The following is a 20,392-nucleotide window of genomic DNA, read 5'->3' on the forward strand; positions in this document are numbered from 1 at the left end:
CTCTGCTTAGGCTTTAATTAATCCAACTAATGCACTACATAGTAAAAGCAATTAAATTAATAGAAAGAAATGAAAGCCTCTTAATTAGTTTGGCTACTCCAGGTCGAGGCCGACAGTAATTCTGTCTGTCACTGAAACTTATAAAGTAGTCTCAGAGAAGTACATGTTCTGTTCTGCTGTTAATATTGGGTGTGGGTGCATACAGTAGGAAGGAGGTGTGCATGAGATTAAAAGCCAACACTGGTGCTCTACCTGGCCGTCCAGACGGGGTGCCGGCAGCAGTCACCACGGTACCCGCTGAGGCAGCGCCTGCTGTGGCCGTCAGAGGTGAAGGAGAACCCACAGGTGTCGACGGGTTGGATGGATAACTACTGCTAGTGTGGTCAGGTGAGTAAATCTGTGGGAGGAAGAGAGGAAAGTAGCATTTATCATTAGTGCATCAGCAGCAGCCTGAAATATAAAAATATAAATATATCGCTGGTTGCTGTTTCTTCACATCTTTAACAGCTGTTACCTTCTGCAAGTCAAAAATGTATCATCAATTATGGAGATTTTACTGCCAGGGATGTCATAAAAATGCAAAGTGCATACATATGAGCCGTTAACAGTCATCTGCGCTCAGAGCACGGCCTTAACAAAATGAACCATAAACGATATTCACGTGGATGTCTTTCGCCTGTGTCTTGCTTCTGTATGTGACTGTAAGTCAGTCAATGGTGGGTGAAGATCAACACCACGAGACAAATTCAGTGTTGCCAACTCTTTTCCAATGAAAGAATCTAGCAGCACTAGCTCCAAAAGTCCCTAAATCTAGAGGGAAAGTCGCCAAGTCTGCAACACTGACAGTCCGTCCCTTCAGGCGTCCCTCCAAAGCCACTCCCCGAAAATGATCATTATGAACGTAAACAACGAACATGGCTATTGTTAGTACTCACAGCTGTCGAGCTAGCAGCTTGTGGAAGACTCAGTTGACGTACAACGATAGGTAGCCCGCCCAATCATTTCAGACTTATTACAGTCCTGCAACAGCCACAGATACCGGATGTTTTTCTTTTTTTGTCAGAGCATTTGATGGTAACACTTCATTTACAGGTCCGTAAATTATTAGGTGATAAATAGCAACTAACGTATTTGATTTTCGAGACATTTTGAGGTAAATATTGGGGTAATTTGGCAGTAATGCCAAAGACATTTCAAATAGGTTACTTGCTAATTATCACCTAATTACCATGAAATTTGCAGACCTGTAAAATGAAGTGTTACCCATTTGATTTATTGATTGCTGTCGGGATGTAATGAGAAGTTCAACAAATATAACAAACATTTTTTTGAAGAAGAAGATTACCAACCCTAGCTTTAAAGTGTCAAGTTATTGAAAAGGGTTTGCATGTGTGCATGTAACACAAATTAATACTACACGGACAATTTACTTGGCTATGTTTAATCTCCCTTATCACTACAAGACAAAGAGAAATGTAGCTAAAGTGGACATATTTTAATGATTAAGTAAATGTGCAAATAATAAAGTGTAACAGGTTGAATTAGGGTCACACTGCTGCAGTTAACCGGTTGTGTTGAACTGGCTCCCGGTCAAATACAACAAGAGTAAAAAGTGAGAGTTTTCTGTTTTTGAAAGGAAATGACTCATATCCCAATAGTTAGTTATAAAACTTTTACAGGGAAAATGTTTGTATAGAAAGTTGGTTATTATTCCTCTGTGGCTTCAAACAGTGCAGACGCCCAACCAGGAAACCCCCATAAGCCAACAACAGTAAATCTCAAAAGGCTGCATTTCAGCCTGCGCCAGATATCTTTAAATGCTGTTTATTGATGCATAGAGTTTAAAAACTCTATGAAGAGGACAACTAGTGCAAATACCTTGGTTTTCTGCCACAGGTTAAGTTTGAGTTCCTTTAGTTTTATTTCTACACCAACAGACCATTCACAGTGACTTCATTGTGTCGATGCATCCTCTGCCAGGAACAGCGAGGTCACTGAGTTTTAGGATGACATGTCAGTCACAAGGGAACGAGGAGATTACGTCTTCAGAACTTCCACAGGGATTTCATTTGTTTAAACAAATGCTGGATTAACAAACACATCCCTGATTTTTTTCTTCCCCTGTAATAAGAGGATATTGTGCCATAATGAGACATGTCTCAGAGAACGCGGGGTATTACTGCTGGATCCTGACTAATTAGCAGAGAAAAAAAACAGCAGATCCACAGAGATTTCTCCGCAAAGTTAAGATCAAATTGAGCTCTCAGGAAACCGCTTGACTTCTGCGGGGATGATAGAACGCACTCATTATTAATAATCTCCTTATTCAATCTTGATCTCTGGGCTTTAGTTTTTCAATCAACTTGGAGTATCAGGATGGAGGTTACGTTGAAGTGTAGAGGAGGAGGGATTGACTGTTGTCTAAAGGGAGGAATTTATGCTTTTCTACTCTCTGGGAGCACAAATACATCTAAATATTTCTCAAAAGCAAGCTGTTTATAACCGTGACTTCTGACCCGACAATATATGACTTTCTATTCTTTTCACTCGCTGGCTACTAACGCTGCATTCAAAGTGAAACATGGCTCATTTTACTGGAATAAATGAAAGCTCCGCCTTGTCATCAGTCACGCTCCCGCAGGCGGCATGGGGCCAATAAGCACGGCCAATTTAAAAGGGCGAAGAACAAAAGCGCTACAAAGGGCGGCCCGTGGAGTTGAGCCACAGCGGTTATAAACTCCCCTGTGCCCCCTGCTCCATCCATCCAACCACCCCCACCCCCACCCCAGTCCAACCGGGTCCATTTCACTCCAGCTTTGTCATGCTAATAGAATTGAGTCTGCAAATATAAAGGACTTAATTTGTTATTACCATCCCTAAACTCTCATATTTTGTCTTTATACTAGTGAGAAATTTTCCTCCTGAACGTCCAGCTTGTGCTAAGATGTGTGAAATTAAAATTGAGCTAAATCCAATACCAATGTCAAAGCTCACATCATGTCTACGCAACATGTTTGACAGAATTTAAGGAGATTTGGGTGAAATTGAAAGGTTTAGACTATTCTACTTAAAACTGTTCATTTTGTACTCAAGTTCTTAAAATGTGAAAATACTTTTAATTTGTCAAGTGCATCCCTAATTGAATACACACAGGAATATACAAAAATACGCTTTACCGTGTGGTTATTTCATATAGACTATTTATTCATTGAATTACCAGACGTACATTTTTATGGAGATATGAAATCACCTAAATTGTGATAGAAGATTTTGGCCGAATCACTCAGTCCCACAATGGAGCTGGGCTCCGTTATACAGAATAGAGACTGAATCTAACTAAAACTAAGTCTATACATCATCGCGGTGTTTACAACTGTACGCAAGACATATTTCCTTTCATTATGTGAGCTACAGCAAATTAAACACTTCGTTTGATACATGACAGGAAGTCACAGATATGCCGGGCTGCTTTTCCAAAGTGAAGTATAATCCACTGGCTTTAGGAGTATTTTCAATGTACAATTCCCCTTTCTTGAATGCTCTTAGTTTAAGCCCACAATTATCCAGGCTTAGGCCAAAAAACAACTACAAACATGTCCTCTGGGCTTTTTTTTTTTAATCAGTAGTCAGTATAGCACTTAATTCCCTGCATGATTACTGACGTCACCTTCTTTAGAGACAGAAACGGACAATTGTTTTTGTATATTTTGCAGAGAAATCAAAAATGATTTGAGAGTATGGGTACATAGGAGTCAGACATGAGCGTCACACCCTGAGAGGATGTCAGATTTCAGGGGATATGCAGACACTTCTGTGTGGTTGACAGCAAATGCTTAAGCCAGATGGAGTGTGTTTACATTCATACGGGTATCCTGGTTATGATCAGGTATTTTGGAGTATGCTGTTTATGTGTTTCGCATGCAAACCCCATATCCTGGTTTCAGCAACCTGAAATCGCGTTCATCTTTTTACCCAAAATAAACTAAGATAGACCCTTTATCTGTGAGTGACAGTGATTTGTTTCTTCCGTTATTACTACTACCGGGCACCAGATACTGGTCAAGATTTAAAGCCGTGTTCGCCGCTACTTTGTACTTTTATGCACACATATAACACTTTATTCAGGTTTCTGAAAATGGTGACTGAGATGGTGAGAAATCAAAAAACATCTGCAGACAGATCAGAAACTTGGAAACTGTTGGAATCATGTACACAGGGATATGAAGGACCAGGTTTCTCCTGTTCAATGTAAACATCATATCCTGAACCAGGATAAGACCCAAAACCAGGATACTAGTGCGCATTAGAAACCCACTCATTGATGCTATGAATGAATGGTGAAATAAACTCTGAAGGTCAAGTTCAATGTGGGGTTGTAACTCACCGAGGCTAAAGCTTTGCCCAGAGCATCTCCAGTCTGTGAGCTTCCAGTGGCGTTCCCCCGATTTGCAGCAGCTAAGAAAACACAGAGGGAGGCTTTGTAACAACAAACTCAGACAAATGACGAGTGGTCACGGTATACAAAGCAGCTGTCTGACTGCCTGACTCACTACTTTTACAGAACGGCTGTACAGCGATGATGATTACATGGGGGGCCACTGAATTAGTCATTCTGAGCAGGTAGCTGAACTGTTAACACGAGAACGTACCCATGACCCCATCGGACGTGTTGATGGACGGGGTGTGCGCTGCGCTGACGAATGGCGAGGTGCTGGTGTTGCTTCGGTGGAAGCTGGACATGGGAGGAAGACTGGCATTGATGTCTGGAGAGACTGAGTGTGCCGGGTAATTCTGGAAGATACAAAAAAAAAAACAGAAATGCTTATTGTCAGTCACAAATGTGTGTATGTGTGTGTGAGAAAGATATTTATTCTCTGAAATTCTCCTTGACGTCTCCCAGGCTGCGATGAAGCAAAAGTTACAGTGGGGAGGGACGGAGATAAAGAGAGGGCAGGCAGCATCTGCAGGCTCCCTGTGATGCCCAGCCAGCTGAGGCAGCCAGGCGGAGATCAAACACTGACAAAAAGGGTCAGCGGTGTCTTCACTGATAATAACCAGACAACAACTTAACATGCACACGCCCACTCTGACTGTGAGCGAGCGGAGGGCTGAAAAATAATTTACATGCTGAACACATTAGATCTCTTACGCAAGTGTGATGCAAAATAAAGTTACCACCAATCATTGATTTATCACCAGCTGAGAGGCGCTGCTTACCAAACGCTCGTGTGAGTGCAGGGTGCTGTAGTTTCCTGACTGCTGCATGTGAGATGAAGATCCGGCGAGCATTCCCCCGTAGCCGGGCTGACTGATCCCATTGGACGAGTTCCAAGGGTCAGGCGAACTGTGGGTACCATCTAAAAGATAATAAATTAAATCCGTTCAGTATATTATTGTATACAACATGCACTTTAGTTTTGACACAGTGCCAGACGGTGGCTAACCTCCGGCCCTACACTTAAAACTTTGGTTCATTTTGCTCTTGGAACTGAAACACGATCATCACCCTGAACACAGCTGAGATAACATAAAGATAAAAACCAACGAAGAAGTCTGCTCTTCTGTCAGTCACACTGAAATAGATACTGAACACTGAACACTTAACATTACTAAATCATATTGAGTCACAAATCTGATGACTTAAGACTTACTGCCATTTGACTTCAAAATATTTGAAGCCCAAAGATTAAAAATGTTATTTAGAAAGTGTGCCACAAATCAATTTATTTCCCTTCATTTACTCAATCAACTAACGTTTACATTATTTATTCCCAGCAAGTCAACACTTAATTCCCCAGATCCACTTTGTTTGAACTAATCTGACATCATCTGATCAAGTTGCAGGAGAGAACCAGGAAGAAATAACGTTACGTTACTGAGGGCCAGTTGGAAAAAATTATACCAAAGATAATCTCGTTCGCGCACAAAAACGATACGGTGGTTAAACAAAAAACAAATTGCAGTATGCAAAACGTGCCGGCTGAAAATTACAGACGGAGACGCAAATGGCATCACATTCAGTGAAGAGCACATTATGACTTGTTCAGGAGTCCAAACTCAAAGTTTAGGACTTGTGACTTGGTCCCACCTCTGCTAAATACTAAACAGAATCTGGTGTAATATTCTAGCCTATTGTATGTCATTGTGATAACTGCCACAAAAGACGAAATTATGATAAATTAACAAACAATGTTCTTAAAAACAAAATGAAGCCTAATGAAAAAAACTAAAAACAATTTCAAACTCTGCACTTGTTATATATTGCACATCTTAATGCAGAAATTTGCACATATTTCATATTACTTATATTCTCATTTTCTTATTTTTAATTTTAGTACTTAATTACATTTCTTTATATTATATTGTATTTATATTGTAGCATTATGTACATAATTTATTTATATTTTCTTGAATTTTTTTATGTTAACACAAGAGTAACTGAAATGCCCCAATTTCGTCCCAGGGATGACTAAAGTATTTCTGATTCTGATTACAGTATTGCCATATATCGCATTATATTGAATCGTAACGCCTGTATCATGATACGTATCATATCACCAAATTTTTGCCTATACACAGCCCTAGTTAATAACACACAGACTTTTCTGACTCTAGACAAAAACAGAAAACATAAGAATATAAGAATATCATTTTGAAACCTGTGGAGGGAGAATCGAATACTGTAGTTTTTATAGTATCTAATACTCCAATAATCCAACACTGCAAAGTAAACACATGCTTTTGAACTTACCAAAGAAAGTGCTTGCAAACATACTGCTGGAGGGTTTAGGAGAAGAGTAAGAAGGTGAATCTCTGTTGAAGTCTTCTGAGTTTGGAGATGGTGCGTACACCTGCCATGAGAACAGAAACGTCATTAGTAAGATAGCCTACGGCACACCGCACAGTAACACCGTACTGTAACACATGTTATCAAGTATGATGATGCCGAAACCTGTAAAAACTGTCAGCTTTTGAATCTTAATTCCTGTGAAGCATCGCATTTACGATTAAAGTATGTGATCTGACACGCGTGAGTGAAAACACATGTACTGCAGATATTATGGCCCTAAAACCACAAACACACTTTAATGACTAGCAAGCAATCAAGCTTGTGAAGGGAGGAGAGGATTATCAGGGGTATTTGCATTTCAGATCAACGCAACCTCTAATGGAAGTATAATGATACCCGCTTACATGCATAGACTAAATGCCTGGCAAATTACAGCATTCCCAGAGAGGCAGAAATCAAATGAGTGTTACAAAAAAAACAGCCTGCTTTGCTTTCTTTCTATTTGTACCTGCAAGCTGGTGGCGGTACAGTGAAAGGAGAGGCACAATGGGCATGCTGTTGTACAGCTGTGCGTGTGTGCCAAGCAAGGCGGGAGGATCAAAGAGACTGGAGGCCAAACACCAGTGATGTGGTCTCTGACTTCATCCACTCCAGATGGAGAGACGGAGCACGAGGGAGAGAAGGTTTGAACAGACAGGACTGGATGACCCCACCACGGTGCAACACTAATCAGAGCCAGACCTGCCAGCTCCGATCCACCTGCACATACCCAGCCCGGGTCCCAAACCCTGCAAGATGAATCCCTGTTTTTAATGGCCTCACATCAGATGTTGGCATCACGACAGCTCGCTGCTCTGAGGTTTCTAACGCCTGCGGATGTCATGACGGCCGCAAAGGTTGTTTACTTGCTAAAGTTGTTTTATGACGAAGCGCTGACGGAAAATATGCCACACAACCAAAGTATATAAATCCAATCACTCGCTCGCACACACAGCACACATGTGAACATAATATCAACACAGAGTGCAGCTTTGCTGAGTGAGCTGGTTGTCTGGGTGTGTAATTAAAGTGATCTGGGAGGGGTGGTGCTCTCATGGGTCTTCTGGTTTACACATGTGCCCGGGGTTGATAGTAGTTCCATAGAGATCTCAGGTTAGCCTCACTCAGGAGCCCGGGCTTTTGTCTTTTGCCTCCGTCAGACGCTCAATGGGCAGCATATGGCAGCGGATAATGCTAATTGTCCTTTCTACCCTGGGCTAACCAGTCAAAGCATTAATAAACCATCCCCAAACACTGGGCGCCCCATTCCGCCGGCCTATGGACGAGAGGGCCCACCTGGGTTTCCTTTTACAAGGCCATTAATTAAAGGCCGTCACTCACACGGATCAGCACACCAACACAGACCTACACCAGTTGTTTGAGCATCAGCGGGTTTTTATTATTAAAAAATAAATTCCCTTCTGTAGCCAGTGTTCACATATCCTAAACCGAGGCTCACTAGAATAAAAAGAATCCTTGTATTATACAACACCAACTTTACAAATCAATCAGTCAACACCAAAGGTGCATTTTAAGTTAACTTCTATTTATGCATCAACTCTCCAACAGGGGACAAAATAAGATATTGCAGAAACATTTTTGAAAATAAATGAGACAATCCTTAACGACAATAATAATCTTTTCCCCTCAGTAATGACCCGGCGGCTAGGGCTGCAAATAAAGATTATTTTCATTGTCGATTAATCTGTTGATTATTTCCTCGATTAAATCGATTAGTTGTTTGGTCTATAAAATGTCAGAAAATGGTGAAACATTTTGATCAGTGATCCTAAAGTCCAAGATGACGTCCTCAAATGTCTTGTTTTATCCACAACTCAAAGATATTCAGTTTACTGTCATAGAGGAGTAAAGAAACCAGAAATTATTCACATTTAAGAAGCTGGAATCAGAGAATTTTAACTTTATTTTCTTAAAAAATTACTCAAACAGATTAATCAATAATCAAAATAGTTGGCCATTAATTTAAGAGTTGACAACTAATTGATTAATGATTGCAACTCTACTGGTGAGTATTTATAACTATACAATAAATAACAGTAAGGCGAACAATGAGGTCATAATTTGATGTCCTGATAAGTAAATGATGGTAGAAACAGTTTGAGCTGTTTCAGATTAAAGATACTGTATTGAGTTATTGGTTCAGTTCTTTCAACAGGACTCAGCTGAGCCTCTGAAGTTCATGCCACACCGATCAAAATATCAAATGTTAAAACACAAGCTGTCAACCTGCACTACAGATGTAACGTAATAATAACAGGAAAGGAAGGGGACATAAATAAAACTAAGGAAAAATCCGACTAATGGCCAAGAAGCTCAAAGAGAAGAGTTCAAACGTCCTGTTTTTGTGCTGCATGTCATTATTTGGAATCAGACCATATCTCTGGGGCATTTTGTTTCAAGTCCAAATCTAACTGCACTTACAAGGCTTTAGTATGCACGACAGACACAATGCCTCTTCAAACAACTGCTCCGCTCAGCCTGCTTGGAGGGGCGTTGCTCAACATTTGAGTGCGATACTTGCCAATGTTCCCTGGAAAATACAGGGCTCAGTATTTTCATGCATTTAACTGTGAACCAAAGTCTCGAAAAAGACCAACACTCACTGGTGGGATGTTTTGATCCATGAAGTTAGTTTGACATCAGGAATTTGTTGAGCAAGATGCAGATGTTGCAAATGCTACAGTATGAACTTGACAGGAACATCGTACACTTATTTGGTTGAGTTTGAAAAAACTTCAACATCTTATTGTCCTAAAATTATATTAGTAAGGAAAAGCATTATATTACAAAACCACATAGAGTTCTTGAAATTACTATTATTTAAAATCTCAAAAGGCAGTTAAATTTACTTTAATGGAACTAAAATACATACAAGTAAATGCTCTCACATGTAAACAAATTAATACTCATAGTATAGTATATAGTAGAGTTATAGAGAAAAGCACAGGTGGACAGCTCACTGTGCAATACCCATATCCTGTACAATATCAACATTTCATATTTCATGTGCTAAAATGTCTGTGTAGTAATATATTTGTATATATTTTATATTTGTTTTATATTTTGCTCTTTTACTGTTTGCCTATTATTATATCTTTATTGTTTACTTACTATTTATTATATATATATATTTTTTTTTACCGATGCTTCTTGTTTGTTTGCACTGTCCCCTTTGCTGCTGTAACACTGCAAATGTCCCCGCTGTGGGACGAATAAAGGATTATCTTATCTTATCTCTTATAGAACATAAATATAATAGACTAATATATTATATAACAAATATAAAGATCTATAATATATCTCACTAACCAAAGTCAAAGCATGTAAATATGCATTTGGATGCACAACTGTAGTTGTCAAACAAGTAATTGAAGCTCTAGCCTGTTTGGTTTTCTTCTTCTTCTTCAGCAAAGCAGTATAATATTTTATCCAAGTGCAGCAGAGCAGCCTGCTGGGAGTCAGGATCTCTAAAAATAGAGCAACCACGCTGCAGAATAACACCTTCCAGCCGTTATTACCACAAAAATTTGGTTTGGGCATCAAGACAACCTCTTTAACCAACTCACAACATGTGTGACGTGTGTATACAGTATATGATGGGCCAACACACACACACACACACACACACACACACACACACACACACACTAACCCCACTCTGACTTTGTGTTGCACATGCACATAAGCATGCATGCTTCAGTGCATGTGCAACACATGTACACATTAGCTTCTGCCGATGAGCGCTAACCTCCACAGAGGATGGTAGAACCTGTTGCACTGCAAAACAACAACAGGCACCTTAAAGGACACGTGTTTTTTATTTCAGATCTAATTTTATGACATTCCACATGTGGAAGTTTTCTGTTTAGCAAAATAAGGGGGAAAAATGCTCTCACAATCACTGCAGGGCTTTCATTTCATTTTTTTTCTTTTTCACTAATGGGCAACGGAAGAAAGATCAGTGAGCTGCTCCATCTGTATTGGTTCAGTGCCACCAGCTCACAAGCCAATGGCCCACTGCGAATTCTCCCAGTGCTCCAGATGGTGAGTCTGCTATGCAACTCTGCATTACAACAAATTAATGTGGATCAAGTTGATGCAAAGAATGAGCGACGCCTTTCTTTTGTCCCCCTTGTGAGGAAAACATTAAAGAAAAGAGTTATTTAACAAGTGCTTTTGATCATAAAGTTTGTCCGTTCTGTCCACATGCTCTCAATTTTCTCCGCATCATCAACTACAACACAAGCCTGCTAATGCTTAATATGAGAAAGATCAAAGTCGTCTTTTGTGCAGCGGGAACAAAGAGGAAATGCTGTAACAGGTTAAAAGGAAAAGTTGAAACGAGCGATATCATTAAAAGACGATCCTCTTTGCTTTTTCCTTCATGTGTCCTTTATGGAATAGCAAAAATAGCACGGGCAATGACAGGTGGAAATCTGCCTGTGTAATTTGCTTATGACGGGATCATCACTTAAGGATTACTGAACTACAGAGCTCATTCAGCCTTTGTCAGGACTGTGTCCTTGAGCACATTCATAAGCACGCGCGATTAAAGTGACCATAAAAACAGGAGGATTTATTTCAAAGCAACATCTTCCAACAACTTTCTGCATCACACCAACAGCCCATCTTTACATCAATAACTTCCTGACAACTCAGCTCCATCAAGTCCAAGTGCAGTAAACACACACACACACACACACCCGCACACACTGATTCATAAAGTGCTCACACAGAAAATGCTTTTCAGAGTTACAAAAATCAAAGAGGTCATTACAGAGAAGTTCAGAAATCACATTAGGCTCCCTGTGGTGTCGAAAATGCCAATGTGATTAAAAACAGATGGAATAACAGCAACACTGGTGCTTAGAGCTCAATCTGCAAACAGGAAAGTCTAACCTCAACAGGCAGCCTCTTTCCCTTAATCATTCCCAGACTCCCACTTGTTATTATTTCAACAGTCTCGGAGCTGAAGCAACCAGACAGCCAGTAAAAATAAATTCAAGGCTTCAAAAAACTTTTTCTGCCAAAATGTGTCATTTCTGTGTATGAGGAAAAAAGTTTTTAAAATGGCACAACTTTCACATATTATCTTGTCTGTTCACAGAAAGTAGCATAAAAAGTGTGTTAAAATAAGATTAAAGCACAGTTAAGACACTTGACTTGTAATTAAATTGAACTGTCACACAGCTTTAACTGATGTAATGGAAAATCAGAGAGAGGAGCCTCAGGCACATGCATTCACACACACATAAACACACACACACACACACACACACAGACAGGAACGCAGTGCTTTTATGTTAAAATAAATAAATTAAAGACACAAGGACAAGCAGACTGAGACACACTTCTCTGTCAAACACACACACATTCCCAAAGAGCCTATACTCACCGATTTCCCATTGTAGTAATACATTAAAGAGTTACTGCCCATTCCTGGGACAGGGTAGGCGCAATACATTATAGCTTTGACAGTTGAGGAGATAACAGAAACACTACAGCAGCACGCTAGATTTCTCTCTGGACATACATCCAAGCCGTTCAAAAAGGGTCTAATAATTCTTCCAGTATACTGGCCTCCACACACACACAGGACCCACTCAGAGGAAACTTATGCAAAGCAGGATCGTGCCATTCCACACTGTGGGAAGGGGTGGCTGTCAGAAGGGAGTGGCTCATGTGGTACATCCCTCTCTTAAGCCTCTGAGTGCTGAGGCAGAGAGGAAAAGGACCAGGGGGAGGGGAGGCGATGGGGAGGAGGGTGTGGAAGAGATAAAGGGAAGTGGGCGGGACAGAAAACAAATGTGTGAGCGGATTTAGAAAGAAGAAGAAGAGGGAAAAATTAATTCCAAGCATAAAAAATGTAGATTTTCTGCAGGGGAACCCCAACAAACTGGAACTAAAATAATGTCGCTCTAAAAGCAGGATTTCATTAACATGAGTGCATAAATGAGTGTTATCTTCCACACATTTTAATCCAAGAGTGTATAGTGTGTTTTGTTTTTTGATGATGATTAAATCATGTCTACAAGCAGGGAGGTCAAAATATGACTTTTTGTAAGAGCGCGAGCATCTGGCAACACATTTTCCCCACACATGGCTCACACACACCGAGTCATTAGTGAGAGAAAGTGAAGGCTCAATAAAACAAATCCAGGTAATGAGAGAGAAAAGAAAGACGGACACTGTGTTTATGAAATATGACAGTTTTGGCGTACGCTGAGTGAGACCTTTAGCTGCCTGTAAACACAGAGTTGTAAAGAATGCAACAGCTGCAAAGGGGGGGGCTGGCTCGTGACGTCTGAACATGAAAATAATGCCCCATTTCCTAAACCCTGGGGGCCTCAGACAGGGACCGGGGGGACAGAACATGGACAGACATTTTACCATGGTTTACTGTCACTGCTATAGCCACACAGCTCCCCATTACCTTTATCATGTGGGAGGAGGGGAGAGCAAAGGAGAGGAGAAGAAAGGAGAGGAGGAGAGGATAGATATTCCAGTGAGAGGCCGGTCTGTACGGTCTGACTGGAGCCTTTCATGTCCGCCACTCGAAGCTTCCTGGACTAAACACAGGCCTGCAGACTCATTGAGAACATCACTGTTATAGAGAGATGAAAGCTTCCACTTCCCTAAGAAAACTAGACCTTTATTATGCTTTTTCCTTTTAGTGCTGTTATTATTTATCCCCCTCCTTTCTTCTCTAGGACTCTTTTAAACTCGTCCAAAACACTGGCTCTACATGCGGTTACTGCTTTATATCTGGCGCCGTTTCAAGTTGATGCTTTAAGGAAAATGGTCGTGATAGAAGTGTTTGAAGGGGTCTAAAACAAGTCCAGACACGCAGCGCAGTGTTGTGAGGAAAACACATGAAAGCAGGAGGAGAGGAGATGGGCATTCATTTGGGAAATGATGCACACATATCATAGCAGCGCTGGCTGACTCAGCCTGTTTCTTTTAATACTGACTCTGCAGGAGACACGGTGAGGATGTCTATGCATGTCAAGTATAGTGGAAAAGTTTTATTTAATTAAACTGAATGAATCAAGGATCATAACATGGGTCACAGACTCCAGAAAACTCATCAGTCTAGGAGTTTTCAGACTGTGAGGTGAGATTTGAAGTGGGGGGGAGACGTGAGGCAAAAAAAGTGTGTGAGGTGAAAGGGACAGAGGCATGTCGGTGTTGTAAAAACAGCAGGAAGTTAGTTATTGTAGTTTGGCCTACTGATTTTACCAACACGGTCACAGCTGGAGCTGCAGCAGTGTCTGTGACACACAGCTCATAGAGGCAGTTTAAAGGTGCAGTGTGTAGGATTTGGCAACATCTAGTGGTGTGGTTGCCGATTGCAACCAACTGAGTATCCCTCCGCTCACTCCTCCCTCTCGTGCGGCAACGTGAGCCGCTGAGTGCAAAACCGTGGTAACGCCGTTCCCCTCGCTCAGAGACCATCCTTACCATAATAATACTACTTTAGGAGCAACAGAAGTCAGGCGGCGGCTGGCGGTACCACAGTTTTACACTCTGTGGCTCACATTACCGCAGTTTCAAAAGCGTGTCGGAGAACTCCGGTGGCCTTTAGGTAACATAAAAACAAAAGTCTCTCTCTAGAGACAGTGTTTGGTTTGTCCGTTCTGGGCTACTGTAGAAACATGGCGGAGCAACATGGCGGATTTGGTGAAGAGGACCTGCCCCCTATGTAGATATGAAGGGCTCATTCTAAGCTAACGAAAACAACAATTCTTAGTTTCAGGTGATTATACACTAATGAAACCATAGTTATGAATATTATATTCCATTTCTACTAACAGATCCTTTAAGGTACTTGAAAACCATCAGCGCCCGATTGCCACAATTTGCGTAAAATTTTGCACTTCTCTCACCTTTCAGATTTATGACACAATCAACTCTGAACACACAGATATGTTGCACCTATTTTAGATTCAGGGTGACTTTTTGAGGATGTCATTATCCCTGATCACCCGTACGAATAAACATCCATAAATCCACTCAGAAATCATATAGGAAAAAAGGCGCTCCTTATAATTTAACTCCAGAACTTCTGAGAATCATCATGTTTTTAAGTTTTCTTCAGTATCAAAGTAATTCAGTGATAGTTGTCTGTATATGCACGGTTGCATCGCAAACAGGAACTGCTAATAGCTTATCCGTAGACATAGTTGTCTCAATTTTGTCTGAGGGACGGAGGAGAGGAAGGCTCAGCTCCACCCACCTGTTCACACCACCCTCTCAAAAGACACTCGAGTCATCACAAGGTACTTTTCTTGGGATTTGTTTGGGTGTTAAAAAACACAGAGCAAATCCACAGGCTGAGGTCACCCCCATCTCACACGTTGGATTTAGAGATGATGTCATCAGACAGGGAGATTGTTTCCTGTAAGAAGCTCTGGTTCTAATTAGAGACGGCTGACTCGGAGAGGGGTGGTGGAGGGGGGGTACACGGGGCATTCAGACCCCCACCCTCCCAAACTCTATGATGAACGGCCTCATTTTCATCAAGTTACATTTAATACACATAGAATGCAATTTAATACCTGTTTCACTGTCATACAGCCAACGTGTAGAAGTATGATGGAGAAAGTGTGGGGACGATGTGGCCAAGAAATATTATTATTAAGTCACCTTTAATCCACCTATCTATTTTCAAGAAGCAGAAAATAGATACACGTTCCCTGACAGGTGGAAACTCTTCCTCATATAAGAAGCCACTGAAAGAGTCATTATGAACTTTAATGAATATGAAATTTAACTGAACTTTACTGACTACCTCCTACTTGAGATTATGAGACTGTCGACCACAGCTGTTAAACTCAACATCCTCTTTAAATCACACAGCTCTCATAAAGCAGACCCGGCACATTAGTTTGTCCCCCACAGAGTAAAGAAATACAAACTATTCTGGGATGTCGGGCCTATGTCTGAACTGAATGTTTCAGACAGATTTACTTCATCAATCTAACCAATTTCCATGCACATCATTCGTTTACATGATTTTATTGTAACCATTCAGCAGCAACTTCAATTCTTAAATATAAACAAGAAACACAAGTTTCCTGTGTTTCATTTTTACAAATAACTCTTTCAGATGTGAAAACTGAACTTATGTTTTGTGGTTTTTGTGACAGAAATAGTCATAGCTTGTTTTAAAAATTACACAATGGCCAAGCTTTGGTACATTCATGTTGTGGACAAGAATGTCATATAAATTACATTATGGTACCGATGGTGGTATCCATTAGGCAGCCATTCCTGCCCATTATAATTTTGCTTTGATGCATTTATGTTTTCAATCATGCTTACAAGGCTGCAAGAACACTATACACATACTAATAATTGGGCACAGCCGCTTTCAAACAACGGCTATTTAAAGTGGCTCTAAAAGTAAATGAATGAAGCACATCCATTCTGCCAGGCTAGCAGACATAAAACTTCTTTGGACATCTGTCCTAAACCTTTTGTTGGTCAAAAACTGAAACCCCTGAGACCTGATAATATGTTTCAGCTCTCACTTTGTTTACATTCTCTCACAAACACATTTCTATTGTTTTCACATTGTAGAATAAATGTGACAATGAAAATCAGAAGTACATAAGAGGGATGCGATGAGAGAGATGGAGATTCAGTGGTGGGAAAGTGAAGATTTCTTTAACAGCTTAATTTCAGCTGATTTCAATTGATGAGAGAAGTGATTGTTCTGTTCTGGCAGAACCAGGACGATCAGTCCTTTATTACGGAGCCAGAAATTACAAGACTGAGGAATCAATCAATCTTTGTCGCTGAAACTATTACACCTTTCTATCCAGCAGAAACATCACTTTCACAGCCTTTTACAAAACCGTAACTACCTCATTTAGAACACCTTTCTTGTTTTTGGCGCCATGTAGTCTGTACTGACTGCAATGTAAACGCATTAGTGTAAGTATGCTACGCTCAGAGCTAGTGACGTAGAATAAAAAGGGAGAAAGACTGGTTATGGCGGGCGGGTGGGTAGGTGGATGCACTGTACCTGTGTTCGGGACCGGTGTTTTGTTTTGTAAGTATGTTTGTGACGTATTTTCCGTACTTATGTTACATTGTTTCTGTATGTATTTTACTTAGTTTACGTACTTATCTTAAGCCCAAACATGATGTTTTTTCCCTTAACTTAAATAAGTGTTTTTGTTGCCTCAACCGAACTGCCGACATTACCATAGTTTTGTTGTGTGTCGTATAAATGACACACAAAAAATGGCGTACAAATGGAAAGAGGCATACAAATGACACACAAAAAGCCTGAAATGTGTCCTAGGTTGATCTGCTGTATGTACTGTACTGTACTGTACTGTACTTAAGCACAGTGGAACAAAAATGTAAATGTACACACACCTGGGTATTTTTTTAAAAATGTCGCAATTAATTTTTGCATTATAAGTAGTTCCATTTTTAAACATATCAGAGACACTAACACTGTTTTTATGAAACTATTTAGAAATGATCTGCATGCTCTAATAGTTCACTGGTGCTGATGAACTACTGTATATATTATATTTGAAATGAGGCACTGGGCAATAGCAAAACAAGTGACACAACTAACTGATGGTCGCCCACTATCGCCATTACATCGGACTGGTGTGATCTATCCCTCGTACACACGCCACATTACACGCATAACCTTCCTGGAGTTAAGAACCTCGGGGACGACATGAACCTCTTGTGGATCAGTGGTGTACTCTCCAGGTCACAGCGGCCTGGCTTAGCTGGTCTCTAAATAACAAACACTCTACCGATTGTTGACAGGATGTGTTTTTGAGCCTGCCAGCGATCTGAAATCAAGGTTTGCATTAATGCTGTAAACTCACGCAAGCTCTACATGAATAATTTACAACAGGCCAGAATGTGAGTAATGACTTTAATCTGTGCATTATTTTCCTACTCTTTGTCCCTTTTAACTCCTTGTTCTCCCCGCAGATGAAAGGGGTCAGGCCTCTGGCTTGTTTGTCTGTTCCATTATCTGCAGCCTCTAATGTCAGTGGTAAATTTCAGCAACCCAAACAAAGATAAACACAAAGGCCAGGGTCCCAGAGGTGGCCGCGACTGTTCAGCATCATCCCTGTCAAACCAAGGGTGTCTATCTAATCAGCCATCTGATGAGGCCATCTCTGGGGAGCTCACTAACTGGGGTCCGGTCGGAGCCGAAAATACTGTCCCTTGCCAGTCGCTCAGGCTGAACACACTAATAACAAGTAGAATACACATTATACAATTTGTAGTACACACTGAAGTCCCAATTCAGTCATGTTTATACTGCAAAACCCAAACAGAACAGTATATTTTTGATAAATAACCCATTTATATAGATGTATTTTAGGGCTCTCAAAGTTAACGCCATAATAACGCATTAACGCAAATTTGTTTTAACAACACTAATTTATTTAACGCATTAACGCAACTTGAGATTTTTAGGTTGTAGCTAGCTCAGTTTTTAAGATAAAGTGAAGATACTGCATCACATGAAACTACAAAACCAAAGAAATACATTAGTATTAACCACGTCATACTAGCTTGTTGCAAAGGAGGTTAAATAACGCTTCAAACTTGTGCTAAATTTTGGCGAGGTAAAACTGGCATGGCCATTTTCAAAGAGGTCACATTTTTTTTTAAATTGCGCAAATCTAGAAAATATATTTTGGGGAAAGTCTAATATTAAAATAATTCACATTAATCTGCAAGAAATTAACAGTTTACATTTGTGTAAAAAACTTGGATAAAATGATTTGTTGAAAAATTTCCACATTAGGTGTAATTATTTACAAAACTAAATAAATCTGAATTTAAAGGTCCTATTGATAACATTTTTATGTAGCCGACTATTTAAAAAATAATAATAATAATACATCCACAGAGCCTTTAGAAAGGTCCCGAATAAAAGTAAGGCTTTTCCTGAAAAAAAAAATGATATTATGACTGTGAATTAATCATTTAAAAAATGTTGGCGGGTCCAAAATTAATGTTTTGTTTATTTCCACGGGAAGATTTCTGAAATTTGTGTCTCACCACTCACTGGGTATCACACGGTATCTTTGTGTCGTCAGTTTGTGTGGAAAAAAACGGATAAATGTCTGAGATTAATGGTAAGTGTCTGGCAACGACTTGTTGTGAAGTAAATGCAATGTGACGGAGGAGGGAGAATGCGACATCTAGTGGATGAACGTTATCAATAGCACCTTTAAGTCTCAAATTGATGCACAAAAAATGAGATTTTAATGACTAACCTTAGCCGGTTACAACCTGCGCAGCAACTATTGTGGTCATTTTTGGATCTTCGTCAAACAAAAATATGTTAAACACTGACACAGAATGTAATTTCTTACATTATCAAACAAATCACTGATATAATAAAATCATAGTTGAGTTTGCAAGGCACTTGTGATGACATATAACCAGAGTAACTGTAATTGAATATAAAAAAAACTGTGAACAATCATTCTTCCGGCTCAACTAATAACAGAACAGAACAGAAAAGTTTGACCTCACTGAAGGCACAAAAACTGTACGGCCTAATGTTTTCCTCTCCTGACCTGCCTTGCTTCATCATGCTTGTGTTTGGAAGCGGCTGCACTGTGAAATAATGACATGGGCTTGGGTACATGACTCTGCCTGGTGACTCATTAACAATTGGAAAAATCAGTGGACTTTCCAGGATGTAATGGAAAATGCCTGCATTTATTTTATTCTTTAACCCTCACAGTGTTGATGTTAAACGCATTTGTTGTGCATGTGCAGCTTTACACCGTTCTGCTGGGTGGCCCTAACATCTCATTTTGCCTGGAGACTAATAAAGGCCCGGGGTGATCCTGGCTGTTTACACAAGGCTTTACTGATGCATTTCATCTATCTTTCTCTGTCTATTCACCCAGCCCTGAAACTGTGTCCTGGCCTGCTGTGGTTCAAAGAAAAGAAACAAAAAGGAGCTGCTTCCTCAGCAGCAACGGGAACATTAGGTTACTGTTGTAGTACAATATTATGATCTCTTGTCTTTGAGCTGTTGAAGCCAGATGGATAGAGAGAGAGAGAGAGAGAAAATATATCCTTTGAATGTCATTCACCAGACAGCACTGTGAGGAATATCTTTAAGATTCAGAGCCTAGAGCAGACTTCCTTTCTTACAGCTCACACAGTACAAATCTCTCAGAAACAAGGGTGTCTGAGTGATCTGTCAAAAGCAAATGTCAATCTATTTTGTCATCGACACTCAGGGTTCTCGCTTGCAAAAAGTCCCCGAAGGGAAGCAGAATCTCATCCCGCCACTTTCTCTCTCTCATCCTGCAGCCATATCGTCACCAAAGCCAGGGAGGAAGTGTCACATCAAGCCGCTGTGCCTCTGACAACGGGGGGAAAACACTATTTACACAAACAAACTGACACACACACACACACACACACACACACACACACATACACGCCATGCCCTTGCAGCTTTCCATAAATATCCTACAAGATGCAACTTTCCCCCACAAGCCACAAAACCCTCTCTCTCCG

General features: G+C 40.4%; 1 protein-coding gene across 7 annotated transcripts in view; it reads right to left on the reverse strand.

Moving 5' to 3' along the window:
• The window catches only part of tcf12 (transcription factor 12), a 103,498-nt gene that overhangs the window by 18,711 nt on the left and 64,395 nt on the right, over positions 1-20,392 (reverse strand). For all 7 annotated transcript variants that reach the window (XM_074618594.1, XM_074618602.1, XM_074618584.1 and 4 more), the window contains 5 exons: positions 6,752-6,851; positions 5,218-5,357; positions 4,650-4,791; positions 4,385-4,455; positions 253-397 (listed from right to left, as the gene is read on the reverse strand). In XM_074618594.1, coding sequence (XP_074474695.1) covers positions 253-397; positions 4,385-4,455; positions 4,650-4,791; positions 5,218-5,357; positions 6,752-6,851 — 598 coding nt within the window. The remainder of the gene's footprint in view (positions 1-252; positions 398-4,384; positions 4,456-4,649; positions 4,792-5,217; positions 5,358-6,751; positions 6,852-20,392) is intronic.

Source organism: Sebastes fasciatus, chromosome 2 (genome assembly GCF_043250625.1).
Source record: "Sebastes fasciatus isolate fSebFas1 chromosome 2, fSebFas1.pri, whole genome shotgun sequence".
NCBI classification, from domain to species: domain Eukaryota; kingdom Metazoa; phylum Chordata; class Actinopteri; order Perciformes; family Sebastidae; genus Sebastes; species Sebastes fasciatus.